A 27,934-nucleotide genomic window follows, 5' to 3' on the forward strand; every position below is an offset into this window, starting at 1 on the left:
GAACTATCAAAAAACGCAAGTTAGAAAATATTCTTTAAATGCTTCTTAATTTTGATGTACATAATCTTGAGCTCACTCAGCTTAAAAAAAAAAAAGTTTTATTCCAATGTCAATCCTTCAGTCTTGGCTCACCTTAACAGTAGATCCTAAAGTTGCTTCCAGATAGTTAGCCCTACCATGAGATTTTTTTTGAAGCAAAACATTCTTATTAGAACCATTGCATTTCTTTACTTTAAAGATAGTGGAAGGGTCAATACATGTTGCTTGAAATAGTGCTTAAAATTGGAGGGTGGTTCTCCATCCTATGTAAATCCAATCCTATTCCCTAAGCAAATAGCTCTTGGGTTATACATTTGGATACATTCAATTCCATTTATTGCCATGCCTCTCTTATTTTATTGCGAATTCATAACAAGGTAAATTAATAACAGTAAACAGATTAGTATAAACCTTGTCACTAGAAAATAATGCTACAATTGATGCAAGTGCCATTGATTATCTAATTCAATTTGGTCAAGTCTGAATTGCAGTTCTACAGACTTATTAACCTTTGGATTCACTCTGGCAATGTGAAGTCTTATACTATATCTGATCTCTTTATCTACTAGTTGGCTTTGGATCTGATTATACTCTGTGTTTTCAAGAAGACATATTAAATTTAGGCTGAAAAAGACCTACTTTCAAATAGCTTTTCAGCCACTAATCTCTTGGTAGCCTTGGACAAACTATCCAACCTATGATCTATTGTGGCCTGGCAGTGGAACATAAGATTTACTGGAAAAAGTAGTATTAATAGTCATGTTTGTTTATTATTATTATTTGTCCATAGCACAAAGGCCTTTACAAATATAAGTTGCAATGCAGTTATATATAAGACATAAGCTCAAAACAAAAGCATCAGATAATGAATACCTAAAAACAGAATCCAGGGGGCTATACAAAAAATAGAAATAGAAAATAAGAAAGGGTTTAAAAAAATGCTAAGATCAGGCCACAGTAAAACAAAATAACCATACAAACTTTAAAAAGTTCATTAAAAACTGATGCTGAGAATAAAAATAATTTATATAACAAAGATATACCAAACGAACAAACTGGCCAAGCTCATACTGGTTTATGTTATAATAAATTATCTCCCTGACAATTCACAGCAGATGAAATTAAAAAGTTACAGCAGATTTTTTGAGCTGCTACTAGGAATGTTAGAGGAATCTGCCACAGATTCAAATAAGACTGGATTCTTTGGAATCCAGCCTCTGGAATCCACGACGGATTGACCCCACTTACCTCCGCTCCATGAGGATTCCACGTAGCACAGCACTCAGCTGCTTGCTCAGCCAGAGTCATTCTCCTCCATGCCGAATGCCATTTTTTAAAAAATGGTGATTGGCAAGATGTGCCCATAGACTTATATGCAAAATAGAGCTGTGAATCTTGCATATAATTTGCATATAATACTCCATCACGGATGGATGCAAAAAAAATTCCATCATGCAAAATAAACAAATAATTACATAAGTTTTGTAACAATTTCCATAATTTACCTTAGTACATATCTGTCAAGGACACAGGCCAGCTCTTTCCACCATGAAGCTAGGCCTTGCTCTTATGTACAGTATAACCACCTGTGAATATGTTATCCTGTTGCTCAAGGCCCAGCTCAGCCTTTAATTGAGAAAGTGATAACAGCTGGACTTGGTGGGAAGATCCTGCCTCCTCCTGGGTTGGGGGTGGAGATCCCAGGGAGTGAGCTGATGATTGGCTGGGTGGAATCTGCCTTGGGTTGCTGGGGCTAAACCTTGAAAAGAGCTGGGGCTAAACCTTGAAAAGAGCTGGGGCAAAGGCAAGGTTGTCTCCCCTTGTTATGGTGGTTGTTGGATCTGTTTGGATTGCTGGGCTCTCTCCTGGGAGACTCTTACTTTGGTAATGTATAAGGACATGGTAGCCAGCTTTTATTATTTTGCTTGGGTGTGTTGTTAAAAGGCATTCCATTCACACAAGGGTTTTCCTTCTGGTTATGTTAGACTTGTAATCCTCCATACAATCTACCACCACACACATTTCCTTTCCTTCTACCCTTTAAAAAAATAAAATAAACATATTTTTACTCCAGGTTGGTGTGATTCCTTCTTGGTAACCTCAGTGCTAATTTCAATGCCTTTTGGCTAGGGCGGGTGGCTACTGGGTGCATCTTGGGAATTTAAGGCCAGAATGGCCTGTCCTACCTTGCAGGGAACTAATTCCAGCTTTTCTTCACAGTAACCTTTAGTGCATTGTTGTTCCTCAATCCATTCAACTTTTCCTCAGCAGAAATGTGCATATTTTCCTATGAATAAATATGTGCAAATTTTGGGAAAGTAAAAGAATAAATAAATCCAGAAGTCCATGGACTCCACATGGCCTGGCCAGGGGGAGGGGTAGATTCCTGCATCTCTGCAGTAGATTCCACAGGTTAGAAATCTGAGCTCATTTTAGTCCTTCTCAAATTTCTCCAGCACCCCTATGTGTGTATGAATGAATGAGGGCTGGGCAATCACATTAAGGCCATATGCCAGCAGTGGGGTAGCCCTGCCCATTGCTGGCATGTGGCCCTCAACATGCTTGCCCAGAACCAATTCAGCTCTTGAGTCAAAAAAAGGTTCCCCATTCCTGCCATTGAGCCATCATATTTGTGCAGCTTTGTTTGCATGCAGATATAATGCAGTTGCTTGGACAAGACAGAACAAGAAATTAAGGAACTGAGAGCTCTATGTAATTCATCAAAAATACTTTTTTTGTATAGACTTTTAATTTCTTGCATTTATAACTGGAGTTGTACATTAAGAATGACTGATACTTCATTTCATATTTATCAGTGTTTCCTTTACAGTCCTTTGGTTTAATGACTTTTCAAAGAATGGTCCATATGCTACACTAGATGTACTCATTCATAAATATTTTTTTAATGCCAAAAGGAAACTATTATGCAGCAGAATTAACATAACTGCATTCTATTTACCAATATAGAAGAGCTATTTGAGCACAAATTAATTGGATGGTGCCCAAAATTCCTATTTTTATTTATTTTAGCAGCATTTGGAAAGCCATGAACAGCAGTTATTTGCCACTTCACCCATGGATACAGAAGTAGATCTGGAAAGTTACCAAACTGCATTAGAAGAAGTACTTTCATGGCTTCTTTCTGCTGAAGATTCACTGCAAGCACAAGGAGATATATCCACTGATGTAGAGGAAGTTAAAGAACAGTTTCACACCCATGAGGTATGTGTGAATAGCACAGATTGCAAAAGCCAACACTAACACTTCACCATCTGCTAATTGCTGTTCTATCTGTGTAGTGTGTATTAAGGCCAAAAGCTTGAAATTCAGCTGGTAGTTTGGCCTGTTTGTTTTTGTTTAATACATTGTATTGTAGACCCTGGGCAGTATTTAACTGGGTGCTTACCCCCCTGCTGATTCTGTTGTTCAAGTGGGACCCACCGCTTGCACAACAGAGATTTAATGCTTCCTAGAGGTAGCCCTGAAATGAGTGGAAATGCTTGTTTCTGTATTGGAACAGGTCAGTGGAGCTCGAGCTCTCTTATGTGAGCTCAGCTGACCTGCCTGCCCCATTCCAGAAACAAGCATTTTTGCTTGTTCCAGTTGCACCCAGAAGAACTAAATCTCTGTTCTGCAAGTGGTGGGTGCTGCTGCTGCTTGCAGAAGGGAATCAGCGGGATGGAACAGAATTACCCCATTGGATATTGCCCCATGTTCCCAAATGTTTCAATTAAAGGGCTAACATTCATTTTTAAATGTTGTATTAAATAAAAGTTTAGAGGTTTCAGTAAAATATGTAACTTCTAAACACATCTTCATTCACTTTTAGTAATCTTTGTTTAAAATCATTTTTAAAGGGCTTTATGATGGAATTAACAGCTCACCAAGGACGTGTTGGTGATGTTTTGCAAGTAGGCAGCCAGCTTTTGTCACTTGGGAAGCTTTCAGAAGATGAAGAAAATGAAATACAAGAACAAATGAATCTTCTGAATTCACGATGGGAAAATCTCAGGGTCACAAGTATGGAAAAACAGAACAAGTGAGTAGATATAAATACTTGGCAAGCAATTGTGTAGTTGATGGAAATATTGTTACAGTGTGCTATTTATATTTTTTATGTTGTATTTCTCCTCTTTTTCTTGTGGTTTCATAAACATCAGAATTGACTGTTTGTAATATATGTATTTATTACAGTTATATCCTGCCTTTTCCTTTAAGGAGCCCAAGAAGGCATACATGATTCTCTTCCTCTGCCTTTTATGCTCACAATAACCCTGTGAGGGAGGTTAGGCTGAGAATCAGTGACTGACCCAAAGTCACCCAGTGAACTTCATGGCTGAGTGGGGGTCCACACATCTGAAAGCTAGCATTTTAAAACAAAGCCTTATTTGGTGAAACTTTCATATTTTAGACAAAATTTGTTCTCTAGAATAAGGGTATAGAACTTCAGGCCTGGGGACCAAATCTAGCCCTCTGAGGCTTCCTGGATGGCCTCACCTCCTTTCTCCTACCACCAATCATTGGGTAGCTTCTTGTTTTTTGTGCAGTTTTTCTCCATCTTTAAAGGCTGAAATGCCTCTCCTAAGGCTTAGCTACTTGCAGTAACAGCTTTAAGCTACATTATGCTTACATTTTGGGCCCAGACCTTTTGCCTTTATCCCCACCGACCACTGGAATCACCCCCCCCCCAACTGAAATGGAATCTAGCCCTCAGGCTGAAGGAGGTTCCCCACCCCTGCCCTAGAATATAACCTTTCTCCTCATATGATATTTGAATAGGACTGGAAGGTGGACCTTTCAAGTCCTCACTGTTTCATTCAGCACAATAAAACAGAATTGATAGTTCATAACAGACAGTCTGATGCCCCTCAAAGGGTTTGTATTTGTTCATTAAGTATGACAGTTCCATGATGGATTCTGGAATCTCCTGATGTGCCACAAATGATCCAAGCTAAAACCATGGAGTTGTGAGGTCTTGGGTCAGCAGAAATATGTATGCTGGTGTCTCAGAGGGCTGAGAGTGAGGAGGGAGAGTCTGGCTCATATTGTTATTAATGAAAGAAATAAATTAAGGAGTTGCATATGTTTATGCTACACTGTCACTTTTTTCACATAGTAGGGTGAAAAAATAATAATTTTCAAAAGCAGTCATAATTTTCAAAAGCGACCCATTTCACTTGAGTGGAAAAGAAGGAAGTCTATTGTAGAATAAGTGATAAGATAATATCAATATTAAGACTATAAAGGGCATTGGGGAACATAGAAAGTTGCCTTATGCTGAGTCGGACCGTTGGTCCATCTAGCTCAGTATTGTCTACACCAGCCTTCCTTGACCTGTTGTCGTGGACCTCAGTTGCCACGCAGCCAGCATGGCTAATGGTCAGAAATGCTGGTAGTTGCTCTCCATATATTTTGGATTACGTGAGGTAGGGGAAAGCTGATCTACCCTGACTGACATTGGCTCCCCAAAGTTTCAGAATGAAGTCTTTCCCAGTTGTACCTAAAGGTGCCAGAGATTGAACCTGTGATTATTTGCATGCAAAGCATGTGCTCTGCCACTTAGCGATGCCCCCTCCCTAAAAAGTGAAAGAAGTAAAAGCTGAAGAAAGCAAGAATATTTGTTTAGAAAAGTGAGATGCAGGTCTCTTAAAATATTCAGGTATTTTTTCTTTGCTCATATTGTTTCTGAATATGCTCTATATGGTATTAGGAATGGGTGAGATTTTTTGTTCGGTTTGCTTTTGATAAGAACTTACCAAATTTAAAAATTTCTTCAAAAATGAGATGGAAAGAACTTGAGGGTTGTTTAAATTTTTTTAAAAAAACGAATGTGGGAAATACTGAAACTGACAGATTTGTTCATTCTGTTTGGCATGCTTTTAGTCTAAGATACATCTGTATGGCTAGGAACCATTTGTTATGGCCGTAGATTAAGGAAGAAACAAGGGGTGGAAGAAACAAATTAAGTTTTGAAAAGCATTATGGAACTTGAATTGTATTTTCTGATTTTTAAATTTAAGGAATTTTGAGAGGGGGGGTTCAGTTTACTACTTCCTTTCAGGTTTGATTGGAGTCAGGAAATTCTTGAATAATTTTTCAGTTATCTCTTAAATGGACTTCTTCCTTTTCCCTTCCTCTTCCAAAATTTCCTTTTGCTTTTCAAATTCTTAAAGTGTAATGATATGCATCCATAATTTGATGACAGTTGTGGTGATAAGGATGGGAACAATTGTTAACTTCTGGCTCCAAGATATATTCTGGCTCCAAGATTAAGGGTGCAGTCCTATCCAGATGGTCAGTAGCCTCCAAACTCAGAAGCTGCTGGGTATCCAATGTAAGGTGGGATGAGAGCGGTGGCTCTGCATTCCAGATGCCCTCCATTTCTACTAGATAGGTGATTTCACCCATCTAGCAGTGGTGCCTCAGAGGGGGAGGGAAGGAGGCTGGGGTGGCCATAGCACATGGTGTAAGGCAGCATCCCCAGTCCCCTCCCTACCCCCGGGAACGCCCCCATTTCCTCATCTCTGCACTCCGTTTTCCAAGCATTTTCCGTGGTTCTCTCCATGCCAGCTAGGTGGGGGAGCGGAGCGTGGTTTCTGGCTCAGAGCCAGGAAACTGAACTATCCTATGCCCCCCCCCAGGCACTGTCTGGTGGGCATAGGATTGCTCTCCCCATCTGTTCCTAGTTCAGTTGAGGTGAAATGCGTCCACTTCAGTACAGCACATTGCAAGGATATCGGACAGAAAATAACCTAGAACTGTGCAATGATAAGCTGCCATTAAATGCTTTAAGTATTAGAAGATTTACGGCATAATTATCCTTCATGGTAGTGCTAGATTAATAGAGCTCCCATGAGAGCTGTGAGAATTAGTCATATATTTGTTGGTTTCTTTTTAAAAGCAACTGCATTGGAGTACAGTTAAGGTTGATTATATCATTTGAAGTGGGTGTACAACTTTTTACTTGACTTCCAAAACTACAGTTTCCTGATCTGTCATTACCTTTTGTTAACGAAGCATTACATTAAAAAAAAAAAAATGAAAGCCATGCTTATTCAATTGTTGCCAGTGTGTTTAGGTCATTTCAGGATTGCACGGATTGATAAAAAATACTACTAGCTTAAAAATGGAACAGCCATAATTATAAACTAAGGAAATAGGCATGTGTTGTGTGAATGTATTTGAAATATCATTACCAAAAAAAAAAAAAAAAGTCTGTTAGCATCTGGGGCTTTCAACAATACTACAAGTGAGAAGGATCTTGGAATTGTGGTAGATCACAAGCTGAATATGAGCCAACAATGTGATGTGGCTGCAAATAGGGATGTCAGATAATTGCGCCATGGATCTCGGTGAGGCCGAATGCCAGTACATTTGGCCCCCCGAAATCTGTGGCGGAACGAAGCCCCTGCCCCCCCCATGAAAGGTGCACAAAACGGAGCACTTACCTGCTGCCGTCCGTGCTGACATGTGAATGGCGGCTGCACTGTGGCCATTCGCCTCCTCATCATAGGAACACAGGGATGCCATTTGTGTACCTGCAGAGGCCGTGATAGGCTACGTAAGTATTTACGTAGCCCATCACGGCAAGCTAAAAAAACCAACAACAGCGTACGCAAATGGCGGCGGCTACGGCGGCTGTCATTTGCATTCCCTTTTTTTCGCTGTTTTAGCCTATGTAAATGTTTACGTAAGCTATTAGGGTGAAAAAAGGGGAACGCAAATAGCGTAGTGGGCGTTATTTGCGTTCCTTTTTTTTCGCCGTAATAGCTTATGTAAATATTTATGTAATATAATATGCCGTAGCCGCCGCCATTTGCGTACGCTATTTGTTTGGTTTTTTTGGCTGCAGGCAGCCCCGGCCGGCAGCTCAGTGGAATCTCCGCAGAGTGGAGCCGGCCGGGTTAGGATTTCAGGGGGGAGGTGTGGAGCGCCTTCCCCCACCGCGAATCACCCCGTCGAAAAGGTAAATAACTTTCGTACATCCCTAGCTGCAAAAAAGGCAAATGCTATTTTGGGCTGCATTAGGAGAAGCATAGCTTCCAAATCCTGGGAAGTACTAGTTCCCCTCTCCTCAGCACTGGTTAGGCCTCATCTGGAGTACTGTGTCCAGTTCTGGACACCACATTTTAAGAAGGATGCAGACAAACTGGAGAGGGTTCAGAGGAGGACAACAAAGATGATCAGGGGACTGGAAACAAAGCCCTAGTATGAGAGACTGAAAGAACTGGGCACGTTTAGCCTTGAGAAGAGAAGACTGAGGGGAGATATGATAGCGCTCTTCAAGTACTTGAAAGATTGTCAGAGAGAGGAAGGCCAGGATCTCTTCTCGATCATCCCAGGGTGCAGAACACGGAATAATGGGCTCAAGTTATAGGAAGCCAGATTCTGGCTGAACATCAGGAAAAACTTCCTGACTGTTAGAGCAATAAGACAATGGAACCAATGACCTAGGAGGTAGTGGGCTCTCCCACACTGGAGGCATTCAAGACGAGGCTGGACAGCCATCTGTCAGGGATGCTCTGACTTACATTCCTCCACTTAGCAGGGGGTTAGACTCGATGGACTTGTAGGCCCCTTCCAACCTACTATTCTATGATTCTATGATTCAGTGGGCATGAAGGCAAGAGCCCTACTGTGGGATGGCTTCCTCAGCAACTGATGGTCAGTGGCATACTGCTTCTGATACAGGTTCCAGTTAGCTGTCATGGCCTATAGCTATTAAAAGATTTGTCCTCCATGAATCTGTCTAATATCTTTTTAAAGCCATCCAAACAAGTGGTCATCACCCACATCATCTGGCAGCTAAGTCCATAAATTAAATATACATTGTTTGAAGAAGTACTTTGTATTGTCTCTCCTGAATTTATTGCTGATCAATTTTATTGCATGATTCTGAGTTCTAGTATTACAGGAGAGGGAGAGAAAATATTTGTACAAAATGTATCTCCCTCTCATGTCTCTCCCTCACTCATCATTTTTTCAAAACTAAAATGCCCCAAATACTTTAGGCTGCAATCCTGTATACACTTACCTGGGAGTAAATCTCATTGAAGTCAATGGGATTTAACTTTTGAGTAGGCATGCATAGGATTGTGCTGTTAACCTTGGTTAGTTTTCCTCAGAAAACAGATTGTTTTATGGTGATTGATACTTATATTTTATTGTTTTTAATCTTGTAAACCACTTCTTGTGTCCATGGACAGAGAAGTGGGGTAAACATAATAAATCTAATCCAAAATCATTTTGGTTTTCTATATGTTTTCTAGCTCTGTGTTATCCTTTTTTAAAAACTGGGACAATTGGGATTCTACACCGTATTTCAAATGGGGCCACACCATAGACTTATATAAAGGCATATTGAGCATCTTATATTCAATTCCTTTCATACTAAGGACCATCTCCTTTCATGTGAATCTGTCCATCTCTTGCACGCACCATTGCTTTCTGAATTAAAGTTAGTGGCAACGTGCAGCACACCATAGATGGCACTTCCTGGCCTGATAGGTTAGACTTCCTTCTCTTCTGTATTCTATTGGCATTTGAAGACATTTCTTTTCAAATAGGCTTTTGCGTTTATTGCTGTTTAGATTGTGAGGTGTGTGTTTTCAGTTCTGGCTTCCGTGTGTGTGTGTGTTTACTTTGTTGCATTTATTGAAATACCTTGCTCTCCACCACTACTCCCCAAAGTCTCTTTTTTGGTAAACAAGTTCAGCATATACGCAAGGTTAGGATTTTATTTATTTATTTATTTTGCTTCAGCGTGCATCCTTTGCTTTGAAAGACAAGTCCCTGACAGTATGAATGGTGTCAGTTTTGCCCTTGAAATGCTGGAGGACAATGTAATAGTGTATTATTTTTTTCTCCTTGAGTAAACTATAATTATTTTGATTGAAAAAAGAATGCTACAAAAATAAGATTACTTTGCATGACCAGGAGAATCTGTAAAGACAAACATTGCAAAGTTAATTGTATTATTGTAATGAAAGCAAAAACAAATAAATGGGAGAGCACTATAACCTGGTCCTCTAAAGAACAAAAATGTGTCAGTCATTGTCAGCCTTGACCTGGAGACATTGGCTCCCTGTGCTACTGGGGCAGCTGGTCATAGGAGGGAATTGTATAGAGTAAGAGTTCCAGCTGTGACATTCATACCAAAGCCTATAATTCTCTTGAACTGGAATGTAATGTGATATACCAGAGGGCGAATCTGGTGCCACTGCATGATATAATGCTTCCAGAGTTGCTGTCTTCCCTCAGTCTGGACAACTTGTAACTGAAAACCAAGTTTACTAACCACAGTTATTAGAAGGAAAGGTTGCCTTTTAATATTTTATTTTTATTACTCAATACAGTAATACACCAAAACCAAAATAATCTAAAAATAAATCAACAAGTATAAGTGCAGTTCTAAAGAATCCCCCCCGGAGAAGGAAAGGGCAACCCACTCCAGTATTCTTGCCACGAAAACCCCATGGAATAGGGATGGCGGAGAATTTCTCCCCGAAACTTCGGGGGGCCAAGTGCCAACGTGTTCGGCCCCCCGAACAAGTTTCGGGAGAAATTCTCCGCACCCCCCCGCCCCCTGCACCCCCCCCGGGGACGGGACTTACCTTTGGCGAATGTGCCTCCCGGCGGCGGGTCCGGCTGACGGTTCGGCGGGTGTTCGTCCGGGGCGGGAGCGGCAGCCGGTCTTTCGACCGGCTGCCACCTCCACCATTCCAATAAAAGGAAAAAAAACGCCCCAGTGATAGGCTACGTGACGATTAACGTAGCCTATCACGGCTAGATCTGCAAAGTCAGCCGTGATAGGCTATGTAAATCGTCACGTAGCCTATCACGGGTGACTTTAAAAAAAAAAAGCGTGTACGGATAATGGCGGCCCCCATAGGGAGCCTCCATTCCCATTCCTTATTTGGTCGCTGTAGTCTACGTAAAGATTTACGTAGTCTACGTAAAGATTTACATAGACTACAGCAAAAATAAGGACAACGCTATTTGCATTGCCCTTATTTTCGCCGTAGTCTACGTAAAGATTTACGTAGACTACAGCGACCAAATAAGGAACGCGAATGGCGGCTCCCTATGGGGGCCGCCATTTGCGTACGTGCTTTTTTTTTTTTAAGTCAGCCGTGACAGGCAACGTGACGATTAACGTAGCCTATCACGGCTGACTTTGCAGATCTAGCCGTGATAGGCTACGTTAATCGTCACGTAGCCTATCACGGGGGCGTTTTTTGTTTTGTTTTTAAACTTTTGAGTTTGCAGCCGGGCGAGGCGAGGCGCCTCCCCCCCGGCCTGAATTTCGGCTAGGCGAGGCAGGAAGCCTCCCCCCTGGCCTGAATTTCGGCTGGGCGAGGCAGGAAGCCTCCCCCCCGGCCTGAAATTCGTGGGGGGAGCAGCGAAGCGCCTCCCCCCCACTGCGAACAAGCTTCGAGGACAGGTAAGTGACTTTCGTCCACTGCTACCATGGAACGTATCACAAGGCTAAAAGATATGACGCCGGAAGATGAGCCCCTCAGGTCGGAAGGTGTCCAATATACTACTGGGGAAGAGCAGAGGGTATTTCCAAGTAGCGCCAGGAAGAGTGAAGCAGCTGGGCCAAAGCCGAAAGGACACTCAGCTGGGGATGTGTCTGGTGGTGAAAAGAAAATCCGATGCTGTAATGAACAATATTGTTTAGGAACCTGGAATGTAAGGTCAATGAATCAAGGTAAGCTGGATGTGGTCAAACATGAGATGGCAAGAATGAACATCGACATCTTGGGAATCAGCGAACTAAAATGGACAGGCATGGGCGAATTTAATTCAGGTGACCATCATATCTACTACTGTGGGCAAGAATCCCTTAGAAGAAATGGAGTAGCACTCATAGTCAACAAAAGGGTGGGAAAAGCAGTACTGGGGTACAATCTTAAAACCAACAGAATGATCTCAGTACGAATCCAAGGCAAACCATTCAACATCACAGTAATTCAAGTCTATGCCCCAACCACTGATGCCGAAGAAGCTGAGGTTGATCGGTTCTATGAAGACCTACAACACCTTCTAGAAATAACACCAAAAAAAGATATCCTCTTCATCATAGGGGATTGGAATGCTAAAGTAGGAAGTCAAGAAATCACCGGGATAACAGGCAGACATGGCCTTGGTGTACAAAATGAAGCAGGACAAAAGCTAATAGAGTTTGCCAAGAGAACACGCTGATCATAGCAAACACTCTTTTCCAACAGCACAAGAGGGGACTCTACACATGGACATCACCAGATGGTCAATATCGAAATCAGATTGATTATGTCCTTTGCAGCCAAAGATGGAGAAGCTCCATACAGTCAGTAAAAACAAGACCTGGAGCTGACTGTGGCTCAGATCATGAACTTCTTTTTGCAAAATTTTGGCTTAAATTGAAGAACGTAGGGAAAACCACTAAACCATTCAGGTATGACCTAAATCATATCCCTTATGAATATACAGTGGAGGTAAGGAATAGATTTAAGGGATTAGACCTGATAGACAGAGTGCCTGAGGAACTATGGACGGAGGTCCGTAACATTGTTCAGGAGGCAGCAACGGAATCCATCCCAAAGAAAAAGAAGTGCAAGAAAGCCAAATGGCTGTCTGATGAGGCTTTACAAGTGGCTGAGGAAAGAAGGGAAGCAAAAAGCAAGGGAGAAAGGGGAAGATATATCCAACTGAATGCAGAGTTCCAGAGAATAGCAAGGAGAGAAAAGAAGGCCTTCTTAAATGAACAATGCAAAGAAATCGAGGAAAACAACAGAATGGGAAAGACTAGAGATCTCGTCAAGAAAATTGGAGATCTCAAGGGAACATTTTGTACAAAGACGGGCATGATAAAGGACAAAGAAGGCAGGGACCTAACAGAAGCAGATGAGATTAAGAAGAGGTGGAAAGAATACACAGAAGAACTATACAGGAAAGATCTGAATGTCCCTGATAGCCATGATAGTGTGGTCACTGAACTTGAGCTGGACATCCTCGAGAGTGAAGTCAAGTGGGCTTTAGGAAGCATTAGTAACAACAAAGCTAGCGGAGATGACAGTATTCCAGCTGAGCTATTTAAAATCCTAAAAGATGATGCTGTTAAAGTGCTGCATTCAATATGCCAACAAATCTGGAACACTCAACAGTGGCCACAAGACTGGAAAAGGTCAGTTTACATTCCAATTTCAAAGAAGGGCAACGCCAAAGAGTGTTCAAACTACCGCACAATTGCGCTCATTTCACATGCCAGCAAGGTGATGCTCAAAATCCTACAAGCTAGGCTTCAGCAGTATGCGAACCGATCACTACCGGAAGTACAAGCAGGATTTCGAAGAGGCAGAGGAACTAGAGATCAAATCGCCAACATTCGCTGCATCATGGAGAAAGCGAGAGAATTCCAGAAAAACGTCTATTTCTGCTTCATTGACTACGCTAAAGCCTTTGATTGTGTGGATCCCAACAAACTGTGGCAAATTCTTAAAGTGATGGGAGTACCAGACCACCTTACCTGTCTCCTGAGAATCCTGTACTAGGGTCAAGAAGCAACAGTAAGAACCAGACATGGAACAACCGAGTGGTTCAAAACTGGGAAAGGAGTACGACAAGGCTGCATATTGTCACCCTGCTTCTTTAAGTTATATGCAGAGTACATCATGAGAAACGCTGGGTTGGATGAATCACAGGTCGGAATTAAGATTGCTGGGAGAATTATCAACAACCTCCGATATGCGGACGGTACCACCCTAATGGCAGAAAGCGAAGAGGATCTCAAGAGCCTCTTGTTGAGGGTGAAAGTGGAGAGTGCAAAAGCTGGTTTGAAACTCAACATGAAAAAAACAAAGATCATGGCATCTGGCCCCATCACTTCCTGGCATGTAGAAGGGGAAGAAATGGAAGCAGTGGCAGATTTTACTTTCCTGGGCTCCAAGATCACCGCAGATGGTGACTGTAGCCATGAAATTCAAAGACGCTTGCTCCTTGGGAGGAAAGCTATGGCAAACCTAGACAGCATAGTAAGAAGCAGAGACATCACCTTGCCGACAAAGGTCCGTCTAATCAAAGCTATGGTTTTCCCAGTAGTAATGTATGGCTGTGAGAGCTGGACTATAAGGAAGGCTGAGCGCCGAAGAATCGATGCTTTCGAACTGTGGTGCTGGAGAAGACTCTTACGAGTCCCCTGGACTGCAAGGAGGTCAAATCAGTCCATCCTAAAGGAAATCAACCCTGAGTGCTCATTGGAAGGACAGATAATGAAGCTGAAGCTCCAATATTTTGGCCACGTAATGCGAAGAGAAAACTCCCTGGAAAAGACCCTGATGCTGGGAAAGACTGAAGGCAAAAGGAGAAGGGGACGGCAGAGGATGAGATGGCTAAATAGCATCACGGATGCAATGAATATGAACTTGAGCACGCTCCGGGAGAGAGCGCAGGACAGGAAGGCCAGGCGTGCTATGGTCCATGGGGTCACGAAGAGTCAGACACGACTGAACAACTGAACAACAAAAGAATCCCCCGATGTTGTGCAGTTAATCATCGTGGCAATTTGAAAGCCGCTCAGGAGGGCTGGTCAAGACTGTCCCAGCATAACATTTTCTGCTAGTGCAATGGCTTTCTGATATAATCATGGGGGAAAGTTGGAACTGGGTATCTGTGTGACCTTTTAGGAAACATCAGCAAGCAGATTATGATCTGTGCACCCTCCCCAAATTATGCATGGTTAACCAATTGTAAATTATGCTTTTCTTTTTGTATGTGTTTTCCACCTTGCAAATCTGAGCTTCATTCTCCCAGGATGTCAGGGCGTTCGTTTGTTGCTCTTGAGAAACATTTGACTCTTGCTTAACTCCTGTTTGTGTCCCAGGTTGGAGGTCCTTGGAGATGGAGGAAACTGTGCATATTTAAATGATGAAGCCAAAGCCAGCTCCTCGAGGTGCAGCATAAAACTCCATTGGATCTGCAGCAGAATTGAAAACTAAAGTTCAATCCACTTCAGTTCCAGTTCACATGAGAAAATTTAAATATAAGGCACATTATTTTTATTTAAATATAAAGCACATTATTTTCAACATGGTGGAGCAAGTGAGCAAAAAGCACTATGAAGCATTCATGAAACCATAAAATAAAGTCTAAGCACTTAACAAATTCACATGCATTTTATTTGTAGTTTGTATATTTAAAATTAATCAGATGTCTAAAGGTGAAGAAGCAACCAAATCACTTTTAAAGAAGAAGGAAAGGATTTTGTGAATAATCTCAGAATTGTCACTATAATTAGTTAACATCAAGAGTATATATTTTGATGTTATATTTGGTGCCAAATGTTGAGAAGTAAAATATAGCAGAGCGTGTTGTTCAGAGATCAAGATTTGGACATGCCTTTTGTGTGTCTCATTTGTACTCATTCACTTTGCGCTATCTTCATTTTTAAAAGAAGGGTGATTTTTCTCATTGCCATCTGCAGCAAGAGGCCTTTCCCTCTTCCAGTAGTAAAGTCAGCAGATATATTTCTATTGGCTTTACTGAATCCTAAACTGGTTCTTCAATGAAGAATGTAACACTTTGGACATTTTCACAAATAAAAAACGTACCAAAACGCTCTGTGTGCATTTTAAACTAGTTTCTCTATGCATTGTGATAAATGGATAAATGGTGTTGGTTGCTACTGGTGATGATTAAAAACATATCAATATTTATGGAAAGGCCAGGTGACATTGTTGAGAAATCATTGCCATGTTTTCTGTATTGCCCACCCATGTTTTTCTAGACCTGATTTTTGGTTATTTTTAATTTTTAATGCAATTTTGGTGCTTCCTTCCTGTCCAGTTTTGATTGGAAAAGTGCTATTGAGGCGTTTCAGGGCATTTCTGTCTTTAATTAAATGTTCTGCTTGCAGTTTCTTCCCTTTTATTGCTTTCTGCTGAGTGTGTGGCAGCAGGATTACTGATGAATATTCTCTTTACCCTTTGAATAGCCACTCATAGTTGCCTCGTATGGATAGTTTCCATTTCTGTCGGTGTAGAACAGAAGCTATCAATAAGGGGCAACTAAGAGAAGCAATTAAATGGACAATTAACATGTTATTAATTAGTAACACAACAAAGAAGCAACAAAAGGGTAGAAATTGCAAGCAGGAAACATTTAATTAACATGAAAAGGCTAGGGCTGGGTAGAAACAGTGTTTTCACCAAACATTTGTAAAATTGACCCAGTTATCAGAGGAGAAATGGTGTCATGAAATCCCTCCCCAACTTGGTTTCACTGATTCATTTTGTTTGGAAGTGGGTCATATGCTTGGGAGTAAGTTCTGTTTAACTCAGTAGGGCTTACACTGTAATACAGTGTGATAGGATTGGACCGTTAATCCCTGATTCTTGTAGGGATGTATGTATGAGCAAAGCTTGAGCTCATCAGATTCCACTATGAAGCTTGTTCTGTCAGATTGCAAGCAAGCTTTGTTTTCTTTTTGCATGAAAATGCTTATGTCTTTTCATGCCTATTTTTCCAGATGTGTGCATCAGTTGTGCACATCTTTTGAAATGTACACATTCTTCTCCCATTGATTAAAATGAGTTTGTTTGTGTTTTTCAAAAGTACAATTTTTTATGCACATTTTTCAAATGTATACATGCTGTCAAATGCACTTTTTTCACCAGCAAATCCCATTGCAAGTTCAAAAATGTATGGATTTTCACTGCAAATTGCATTCAAGTCTGTGTTCGGTTTGGGATGTGTAAAAAGGTTAAATCCTGACCAGAAATGAACCAAAACTAATTCCTCATACATCCATAGATTCTGCTCTCCCCCAAAGAAATATCACATGGGAAGCCTCTTTGGATCTGCTTTCAAATAAAGCAGGGGTGCACAACATTTTCATTTCTATACCCCCCCCCCATAGCCAAAGCTCTCTGGGCAATTCACAAAAAATTACAACCCCAAAATACAAGATAATAAAAACATAATATATAATATTTAAGATACACCATTTTTAAACAATTTTAAACAGCTAAAAACAGTTACAATAAGATACTGGGACCTGGTAAAACAACTGTCATTAAAAGCCCCATCATATGGAGAGTACAGGCAGTGAGAAATTTGGCAGTGGTGGTAGCATCAGGGCATCCTTTGGCACAGCAAAGGTCGGGGCGGGCTTTACATTTTGTAGCCCTTGAATAAAGCATCTTTGGTGGTTTTGCCAGAAATTCTGGCAACCCACCCAAAACTTGGCCCACTCTGTGGTTTCTTTAATTGCAAAAGTTTTCCTGGTCAAAATGAGGGCTGGTGTGGGTACACAAGGGTCTGATGCATCTAATTCCACATCTGCTTGATTTTAACTCACTGTGGTGATTTTTTTAATTGTTTCTAGTTTACACCGAGTTCTAATGGACTTACAAAATCATCAACTAAGTCAACTATCTGACTGGTTAGCTAAAACAGAAGAAAGAACAGAAAGGATAGAGTCAGAACCTTTGGGACCTGATCTGGAGGACTTAAAGCGACAGGTGGAAGAACATAAGGTAAGCTACAAAGCATTTTTTGAGTCCATTAGTTTCCAAGGTCCATATAGATAAGGTGTTTGTATTCCTTTTTGAGAAAATATCAGCACAGAACTATATTATATGAAAATAAATGTTAATATATGCAAATCTACTTCAAAAATGAACAAAACCTTCAAAACCGAACACAGAAATTTTGAACTTCCTATTAATAAGAGCAGGATTGTTGTCATTTTCTTTCACGCAGCCATTATTCACAGAATAAAAAGTGGGCTGTGTTGGTAAGGGAAAAGGGAATTGCAATGTGCTATTTACTGCAAAATACAATAATAACATTTCAGATTTTATTATTCCCTGTTTTTTTCTTTTGCTATCTTGTGCTTTTCTTCTAGAGGAGGCTAGTAGCAAATCGACACTATTAGTTATTATAATTGGGATTTCTAATCTCATTAGCAGTGCTGGGACTCTGAGCATGCAGCCCCCAAGCATTGTAAAGTATTCAAACTGAGTGCCTGCCTTTGTATGAGAAAAGATGTGGAGTGTTTTTGAAAAATGAATTTAATTATAAAAACAACAAGCCAGCACATAATGAACAAAAGAATTGGGTAAGACTGTGTTTTTGTCATACTCTAAGAAGTTTTCTAAGTATGAAGACCTCTAAGAAGGCTTCTTCTAAATATGAAGAATTAAAGCTACAAGCCTACATCCAATTTGCTGGTCTGCATATTAGCTGCCTATTTGAATTAAAACACCAGTCTACAGGATTATACACCTGCTCTGCAACCCTGTCTTCTCTCCGCTTGTGTGTGAATTTTCCCTCCCATCCCCCACCCCTTTTAACCTCATTAGGTGTTATGTCTGCCTGACATTGACACCTGGAGGGCCACATGTTCTCCCTACCCCCGGTTTAGTCTTAGACAGCGTGATTCCTCCTACTGTGAGGATAGGTAACAAATACTGGTAGACTGGTAACAGAATACATAACAAATAAAAGTGAATGCAACATCTATTTCACAACTAATTAAAACACAGTCATTATTATTAATAATAATGATGTGATTCCAGTGTGGAACGTTAGACTCTGGGCAGTATATTATTACATGTTGGTACAGCATGCCCTTAATACATTATTGTTCTATACTCATCATATAGCTGCATTTTAAGAAATCACTTGATCCAGATACATTTATCTAGCACTTTTCTTGTTTATGTTAGCCTTCCTTAGGGATGTGCAAATCAGCAAAACTTGAGCTTGCAGAATTCTCAGAGTTCCATCTAGTGATGGCAGAGAATTCTGCCACGGACTCCAATGAGGCCGGATTGTAAAGAATCCAACCCCCCGGAGTCCGTGGTGGAACAGACCACTTATCTTCGCCTCCCCACAGGATCCATCCAGGTCGGATCCCTGTCCATGTCGGATCCCTGTCCATGTCGAACCTGCGGAGCTGGCCACCAGCTCCACAGTGCTGGAGAAAGTCGATATGGCCAGCAGCCATTCCCGTATCTCTGTCTAAGTCAGTCCTCCGGATGCAAATGGTGTAGTGGGCACCATTTGTGGCCATAAAGCTGGTTGATTAGCCTAAATGCAGCCATTTGCATCCCTGTTTTTGGTCGTGATAGGTTACGCAAATATTTGCGTAGCCTATCACAGCCAAAAACAGGGATGTAAATGGTGTAGCGGATGCCATTTGTGGCTGTAAAGATGGTATGCAGCCGTAAATAGCTGCATTTAGGCTAATCGACAAGCTTTACAGCCGCAAATGGCGTCCACTATGCCATTTGCATCCGGAGGACTGACTTAGACAGAGATACAGCACGGCAATGGGTGCCGGCTGTATCAACTTTCTCCAGCCCTGAGAAGCTGGCAGCCGTCTCCGCAGTTCAACGCAGAGCCAGCCTGGACGGATTCCAGGGGGGAGGAACAGGATTGCCTCCCCCCTGGCGGAACCCCCGCAGATGGCAGGTAAGGGGATTCATACATCCCTAGTTCCACCTTGAAGCTTATTCCAACTTGAGTCCATATCAGATTGCGAGCTTTGTTTTTTTTTCTTTTCACATGAAAATCCATGCATATCTTTGTGTGTATTTTTCCAAATGTATACATCAATTGTGCACATCTTTGAAATGTATGCATTCTTCTCTTATCATATTTGTGCATATTTTTCCAAAGTATCCATTTTTCATGCACATTTTTCAAATGTACACATGCTTTCAAATGCATTTGGGCAGGGCGGTCCTCAAATCACATTGCACGCTCGGAAATGTAGAGACTTCGACCACAGGTTGCATCAATTCCTGATCAAAACCAAACTAAAACAAATTTCACATAATTAATTCCTAGCCTTGCTTCCTTGACAAAAAAAAAAAAAATCTGAAAGGGAGATAACATTTGTTATACCAACATGTTCCAGTTATGCCCTAGCGGAGTACAGTGGTATTCCGAGAAGTTAACTTCTTCAATTTTCTTCCATATGCAGTAATTCCCTACAGCTTTATAGAATGCCTAGCAACTTAAGCCCTATACCGTGGGCATGCATTTGACATTACATTGAAAGGGGAGCTATGCACATGTAAGCGCATAGGACTTTTCCAGGTTCCCGCTCATGTGGAGAAACCCTGCTCATGTAAATCAATATAGACATAGGCCCCCTTTCACACTAATGCTGAAGGGAGGGGTTCATCTGCATACCCTTCTAATATATCATGTTAAAATGCTAGTTCATGATGGTCTTATGGTCTCATGAACTATATATGGTCTATTGTCACTTTTGTTTTTACCTGCTGCTCTTTTTGTTGTTCATTTTATACTGGTTTGTTTTTATTTGTTATCCACCTTGAGGCATTTGAGAGAATGCTGAAAATAAATCTCTAATTCAATAAGCACTGAGGCCCTGCTTATTTTCTAGTGTTGTTCAAAATAAACTGAATTCTCTATCAAAACCAAAAGTGATGATGCAGTTGGGTAGTAGAAGGGGCATACAAAGCAATATGAAGACTCAACGTAACTCCTTTTCTTGTATCACAGAATATCTATCAATGTGCCATGTTCAGTCATATTTACGGTAAGCAGGCACAAACAAGTGCTGCTGTTGCTTTGTGATTCTGTGAGTGAACAGAGTAATTCAGACTTCAGAAGTACCATTCTAGCATATTTTATGGATATCACATTTAATTTTTAGAAGAGAATAACTACTTTAAACAAATAACAAAGCTAGCAATAAAATCTTAGAATGGATGAAAGGGTTGTGGGGGAGTGTGCACATGCTAACTTATTCTATAGAAATGTTAATTTTTTGCTTTTATTTTCATGTGAAAAGAATTTTAATGCACTTTTTACTTTGAATTGCAGTCTTCTGCCAAGAGACAGGCTGACATATATTTTAAAAAGAAAATAATCATGCTAATTATGATTAAAATGGGTGTATGTTTTCATTTAGGGAAGATTTTATTTAATCTTTGAAAGTATTCACCTCTCATGCATACTGATTCCACAGTGAATACGTATAAGTTTATTATATTACACCTTCTTTTCTTGCAAAAGACAGGTAATAGAGAGGACTAGCAACCTTTAGTAAGGGGTGAGCAGAGCAATAGGCATGTGGCATCATTCAGCTGTGGGTGTTAGGCATCTGGAATGGAGGTCTCATCGCATTTTATTTTTGCAAGGAGAGACTTAGCCCTATGCAGTCTTTTACCTGAGTATAGAATCAACATGCTTGGGGGAATAGTGGGGACAAGCACACTAGCTCCACCCTCCCTCTGTTGCAATCTTTGTTGTCCTCCATGAGTTAGAGGGACAGCGTCTGCATTGGGGAGCCTTCTGTGCTCATGGAGGCTCCCTGAATGATTTAGAACCCTGGAAATTTGGATTTCTAAATTGCGTGGGAAGCCTACACAAGGAGAAAATGCTCCCCTCTACAGAAGTTATCCCTCCAATTCATGGAAGCTGACCTAGGTGGATCTAGCGCCCTCAGCCTCACTCTTCCCCTTTGCATGTCGGTTCTGCACTCAAGTAGAATGCCAGGACAGGGCTAGTTGAAATCATAAGGTAAGAAATATTTGCCTTCTAACACTGGGAATAGATTAAAATTCTGCCTGGGCAAATGCATACTGGAACTAAAGACGGTTCCAGATATTTGTTGGGAAAATTCAAAATGCTGCTGATTGCCTTTGAAGACCTAAATGGCTTGGGTCCACAATACTTAAAGGAGTGTCTCATCATCCCATACGAGCCTGCCTGCATCATGATTCATGATCTGTTAGGAAGGCTCTTCTTTATATCCTGATGGTGGCTGTGGCAAGACTAGTTGGGATGTCTGATGAGAGGACCTTCTCTGTGGCAGTGCTTAAACGCTGAACATTTTATCTAACTGCCTCATTGAGATTTTTATTCAGTGAACCCCTTGTTTTTTAGATTATTTTATCAGATACTAGGGCTGGACAAATCTGTTTAATGTTCTATAATATTTACATTTCTTCAAGCACAACTTTATTCCATCCCATTTTTGCATCAGTCTGTGACTATTTTTTAAGACTGTGCAAAAATTCAAGCAAATATGTGTATGTATAAAAATTCATACAAGTTTTCGTATGCGTTTTTCTATAATGTATGCCCTTCTGTATGTCATTTACCCTAATGTATACATTATTGTACACATCTTTTGATAGGGGAACTGCATCACAAAATTTGGGAAAGTGTGAAAACCAAAGGATAATTTCATTCAAGTTGTTATACTATTTTGGAAAGTGTGAATTATTAGATCAGTTTATATTAAAATGGAAAACAAATTTCACTCCTATCTGCATTCCAGTTCAGAAAGTGCAAATTAGGCTGGTTCATGTTAAAAGGAGATGCAAACTAATTTTCGCCCTATCGGCTTCATCTGTCTCTGCTCTTTACAGTTTATTTTTATTCTTGTATCGTTTCTTGTATTTTTTTGTTTTAATACTTTTATAAGTGTGTTGTGCATATACAGTAGGTGGGCAAGATACACATTCTCTGAAATAAATAATAAATAAAGCATGTCAAATGTCTGAATGATAGAGCAATTTTTATCCCACACCTCTGACCCTGTTCTGCACCCTAGCAGTTTCAGTGGGAAAAATTCATTCAAAGGTAGCCTTGGAAACAGTGTGCAAGCTGGTGGGTAGAGTTTGGATCCCTGGATTGCTTTAGGTTACTGGATAGGTGCCATTTATGTTCAAAGGAAGATGTAAGCAAGACATGCCTATTTCTCCCTGGGTTTGTTATCTGTTCCTATCACCATAATTATTTTCCTTCACTTCCCCTTGATGTCTTTTGTAACCTTTTATTTTCTTCCTGAAAAGGATGATTAATATTTTTGTCCTTGAAAGTAAATGTTGCATGAATGGTTACTTTTAGTCTGCATTATTTGCCTCATCTGTCAAATTTTACACTTGGCTCAGTTCCTAATGTTTCATTTCTCTTAACCCAGATAGAGGAAACAGGCCACTAAAATAGTGATAATTTAGTTAAACAAACTGGGATCTATCAGACAGTTCACTGTTGAGCCCAGGAATGCAACATTAGTTTTAACATTCCGACAGTACAGCACAGTGCCAGCCCAAGATCCCCCACTTCTGCTGCCATCATGTCCCCCCCGCCATCACCATCAAGCCCTTCCATCGCACCCTCGCACCCCTATCTCCATTGCTGTCATCATCATTGTTGCTTCTTGGCCTTTTGGCTAAGATCAAAAGCCAAAGACCGTTGTGGTCCCAAATACCTGGCTCTGAGGGGGTCCTTTCTCAGAGTCAGGCACTGTCTGACTGGAGAGGTGTCCCAAGAGATTGCCTGTGCCACAGCCCGCAGGCAATCTCCCAGGAGTCCAGGACACCTTTCCTTGGAATAGGCAGCCACCCACCCTGTGTTAGCTCTTGCTAAACAGAGGACCAGGTGGCTGCTTCAGAGGAGAGGTGTCCTGGGAGATCACCAGGCAGTTGGGCCTGGCTGGCTCTCTAAAGAGCCACACCAGCTGCTTTTTTCCAGCCAACGTGGCTCCATATTTGATTTCTTATCCAAGGTGGTATTCTTGGCTTGCCCTCAAGATACATCCTATGAGGTAGTTAAATCTTCACAATCCCAATCAACATCATCATCATCATCATTATTTCTATGCAGGTGTCTAGTACTGAGTAGGTGAGACTTGCTAGAGGTTGTTGACTCTTCCACCTCAGTCTGATCCACTCCGTCTGATTCACTGATTTACATGTTCATATAAACAAATCTATCTTCAAATGAGTTCAGGGGTTATTATTCCAGCGTACTGGATTGTGTAACCAGGTCATGTCCATATGTGTGATATTATAAACCATCTTCCCTTAAGTGTCTGATATTAAGTTATTCCTTCTTTCTGATAAAGGGTGATGCCATTGATTTTATTTCCTCAGCACATAACAAATATAAATCTTTCCTCCAAATTAAAATATGGTAGATTATATTCCAAAACAGTCCCTTTGATGGTGTTCTCTGGCATATAATCTTGCATTGCATCTAAGTCAACATGCTGGTTTCTTTAGCATGTGTTGATCTTGCCACACACACAAAATGAATTCTGTTCCAGGTCCATTTTCCTCACTCAGACCCAGCTGAAATACCTATATACAGACTGCCCATGCTGCTTCAATAAAAATAACATCTGGATAGTTACATTAGGGTAGTCCTATTTTTCTTGTATGGTTTCCATTACTTTGATGCATTATATCCATGATGAGCTACTGTGGGAAAAAGGCCATTTTTTCTGGTCCTGGCAGAATTTATTATTTGATTATGCATTAATTTACTATTTTTGTGCTGTTATTTTTACCAACAGCAGTCTGGGAACATAATTCCTTTATGAAGCACATTGATGGCTCTGTTGTAACCTCGTTTGGTGGGGGGAAATTTAAGAAGATTAAAAGGGAGGTAGAACCATGAGATCTTGCTCCACAGAAACCTGTCATCTCCCTGGGTATCTCCTCCTAATATTACTACCATCATTGCTGGAAATGAAGCATTGTGGGAGTAACCCAGCTCCTTCCATCCTTATAAAATGGGTTGCTGTTCTGTGGATGCTGCCCACTGGCAGATGCCAAAGTGTACCAAGCTGTTTGGAAACTCTTGATTTTAATGCATACATGTTAGTTCTCAGTTGGTTTAGAGATGACAAGTTGGAAAGTGAAATAAGATTATGTGAGTTACCAAATGAGATAGGTTGATATTGGTTTGGGCACCTGAATGTTTTTGGCACTTGAAGCCAAAAATTAAGTATCCCTGAATTGATACTCTTTCACCCAACTACCTCCAAAAACTGGTAGTGGAAGTCCTCACTTTTTTAGCCTTTCTGATGCCCCCCCCCCATTGGTTAAAAGGTCTGAGCAGTGGAAAACCTAACTTCCATTTTCCAATTGAAAATATCTATCTTATCTATCTTATCTATCTATCTATCTATCTATCTAAGCTATCTATCAATCAAAGGCTGCTTCTAAGAAATTAATACAGACTAGTTATTTATTACTAGAATCACAAGCATTAAGAAAAACAATTTTGACTAGAGAATTGTGCTTGGAAACTCTTTCAAATGTCATGTTATTAAAAGCACCCTGGCTCAAACTGCAGACTTGGTATGTTCTATTAAAAGAATTTTTATTTCCATGTAGCAGCCCTTTTTGTTCATTCTTATATGGGTGTAAGTATTTGACCACTGATGTAGTCATCATCGTAAAACACAGGAAAAAAAAACAATCCTCCATTCAAGTCTACATGCTATATTTTAAAGAGAGAAAAAATGTTATTGTACAAGTAACAGATAATAAATAGGCACATTTTCAAAGCCATACCACAAAAAAATGCATCTGCAAAAAAATGCACCACAAAAAAAAAACATGCCCCATTGTCTAAACACAGTTATTATTGTAATTCTTATAGTGCAATCCTATAAACTGTGAAAATGAGAAATATGGCGTCTTAATGCAGGGATGGGTAATGGGTAGCCCAGGCCTAAAACTTCCATCAGCCCTAGCCAGCATAGCCAACGGTAAGGGATCATTAGAGTTGTCAGCCAAAAACCTGGAGTGACACAAGTTGCCCACCTCTGCCATAATGACTATAGAGTATAGAAGGGACTCATATCCTGCAGTGTTCTTTAAAGTTTAATTTGTGACTCCTCAGTTTTGCTGTGATGTCTCAGACTCAGTATGCTTTGGGTTGTTTTGGACACAGATTCTTCAGTAAAGGTACACATTTCTGCCAGTTCTATTCACAATAAATAGTACTTTTTTTCTAGTTCTAGTCGGCTCAGCTCATCAAAGAGGCAAAGCAAGCTGCCTTGGGCTTAATCTTTAAGAACACATAAGTGATTATGGTTTGTTTGTTTGTTTTTCTTTCATTATAGGCCCTTCAAGAAGACTTAGAGCAGGAACAAGTCAAGGTTAATTCACTCACTCATATGGTTGTTGTAGTAGATGAAGCTAGTGGAGACAAAGCTACAGCTGCATTAGAACATCAACTTCAGGTAATTATTAAATTGATATATTTGCGGTAAAAATACCACACATTCTACATGAAACAGTTTTGTCATAATAATATTTTGTATCTTGATTTTCAAACTAGATAGAAATACTTCAGTTAAATGTTTAAATAATTTGTGTCATGAAGCAAAGAAATACAAGGTAAATTGCCACCATCTTTTCTTATAGCAAGAACCTGAGCAGTATAAAATCCTTATTTTTAATACTTATATAGCATGTTGATTGAGTTATTATGCCATGCACTTTCCTTCCATGCCTTGGGCATATTGGAGGGATGTCTCTTCGAATGAGAATTTGAAGAGTGACACAATAATATAAGTGAAGATCAAATCGGTCTGTCTAGAATCGCTGATGTTCCAGGGAGATCTCTCAACCCAGTAAGAGTCTTGGGCAACAGTCTATCTCCACCACCACTGCCCCAGGAAAAAAGTATCAAACAGGGTCATGCCATCTTTCTTTGAACACAGTATATGCCTGTCTACCCAATCTGTTCCTGAGAAAAATGCAGGCCTGCCAATAGTGATTTGAGAATGTACCCAGGTCCACACATCAACAGAAGACCCACCACCAACTGGAGTCCCTGAAATCTCTGTGTCTGTCACTGCTGACACTGGGCCTGTCACTGATGGACACAAGGCGGACAGGTGGCACTGTCGAGGAAGAGCAGCAGCAGCCCATACTACCATTGCACCAGCCTCCTCAAAACCACTGCCACTGATCCAATTGCTACCTGTCCTGCAGAGATTTTGCAAACCCACTCACCGCTTCATCCATGAACACTCTTGACTTCCTCATCCGTACCACTGCTCCATTCCATCACCCATTGAACCCACCACTCCTTCAGTAGCACTTCCACTAGTGTGCTCCTGCTGATGCTCTTTCTCACCACCCAGCCCTTAGTCTCCAGACAGCAAGGAGGAGGAGCAGATGCTGGGCAGGGCAGGTTTGTAATCCCACCTCACTTCTCTCAAGGAGGCCCTCTGGACTGCTTTGAAAAAAATGGGAAGTCAGGGATATTTTGCATATCTTTCAAATAAATGTCACAGAGCCCTGTTCATTCATTAATTTATTGTGAGGGGTGGGGAGGGCTATACACTCAATACCAATACTGTTCTGGGAGTGAGTCCCAGAACTGAAATACTGGGCAGGCTCCTTAACTGGAGATCTTCCATGACAATTACGACTTTTAATAGTTTTGCTAATATTGTGTGAAACTGTTGTGGGAGATCATGCAGAGATTGAAATCTGTTATCAGAAGTATATGGATGAAACGCAGTTTCCACCCTATTTGGGGAAGATAGTGCAGCTGTGAATCGGTGTTTGAATGTAGTAATCAACTGGATGTGGGCTTATAAATTCAGACTGAAGCCAGGCAGGCAGAAGTGCTCTTGGTCAGTAGATAGGGATGGCGGAGAATTCCGCCACGGATTTCAGTGAGGCCGAATGCACTGGCATTCAGCCCCCCGAAATCTGTGGCAGAATGGCCTGCCCCCCCGCGGATTCCCCCCGGGACGAAGCTTACCTGGGGAGGATGTTCCAGGCAGCAGCGGCTCCAGTGGCGGCTTCGGCGGCAACGGCTGGTCTTTCGACCGGCTGCCACAGCCACCATTTGTATTCTGGTCTTTGCCGTGATAGTAAATACTTACATAGCCTATCAGGGCAAGCCAAGAAAGAAAAAAAAAACGCATATGCAAATGGCAGCGGCTACGGCGGCCACCATTTGCATTCCCTATTCTTTGCTGTTTTATCCTACGTAAATATTTACGTAGGCAATTACGGTGAAAAAGAAAAGAAACGCAAATAGCGCCCACTACACTATTTGTGGTTCCCTTTTTTTTCACTGTAATTGAAAAAATTATGTAGCCGCCGCC

General features: G+C 41.0%; 1 protein-coding gene across 1 annotated transcript in view; it reads left to right on the plus strand.

Annotated features, from left to right (window-relative positions):
- Positions 1-27,934, plus strand: part of DMD (dystrophin) — a 1,907,270-nt gene that overhangs the window by 676,043 nt on the left and 1,203,293 nt on the right. The window contains exons 9-12 of the mRNA XM_084843968.1: positions 3,070-3,261; positions 3,897-4,078; positions 17,405-17,555; positions 25,928-26,047. Coding sequence (XP_084700094.1) covers positions 3,070-3,261; positions 3,897-4,078; positions 17,405-17,555; positions 25,928-26,047 — 645 coding nt within the window. The remainder of the gene's footprint in view (positions 1-3,069; positions 3,262-3,896; positions 4,079-17,404; positions 17,556-25,927; positions 26,048-27,934) is intronic.

The sequence above is a fragment of the Heloderma suspectum genome, chromosome 3 (genome assembly GCF_057233095.1).
Source record: "Heloderma suspectum isolate Gila_16-S chromosome 3, 16-S_ref, whole genome shotgun sequence".
Lineage (NCBI taxonomy): Eukaryota > Metazoa > Chordata > Lepidosauria > Squamata > Helodermatidae > Heloderma > Heloderma suspectum.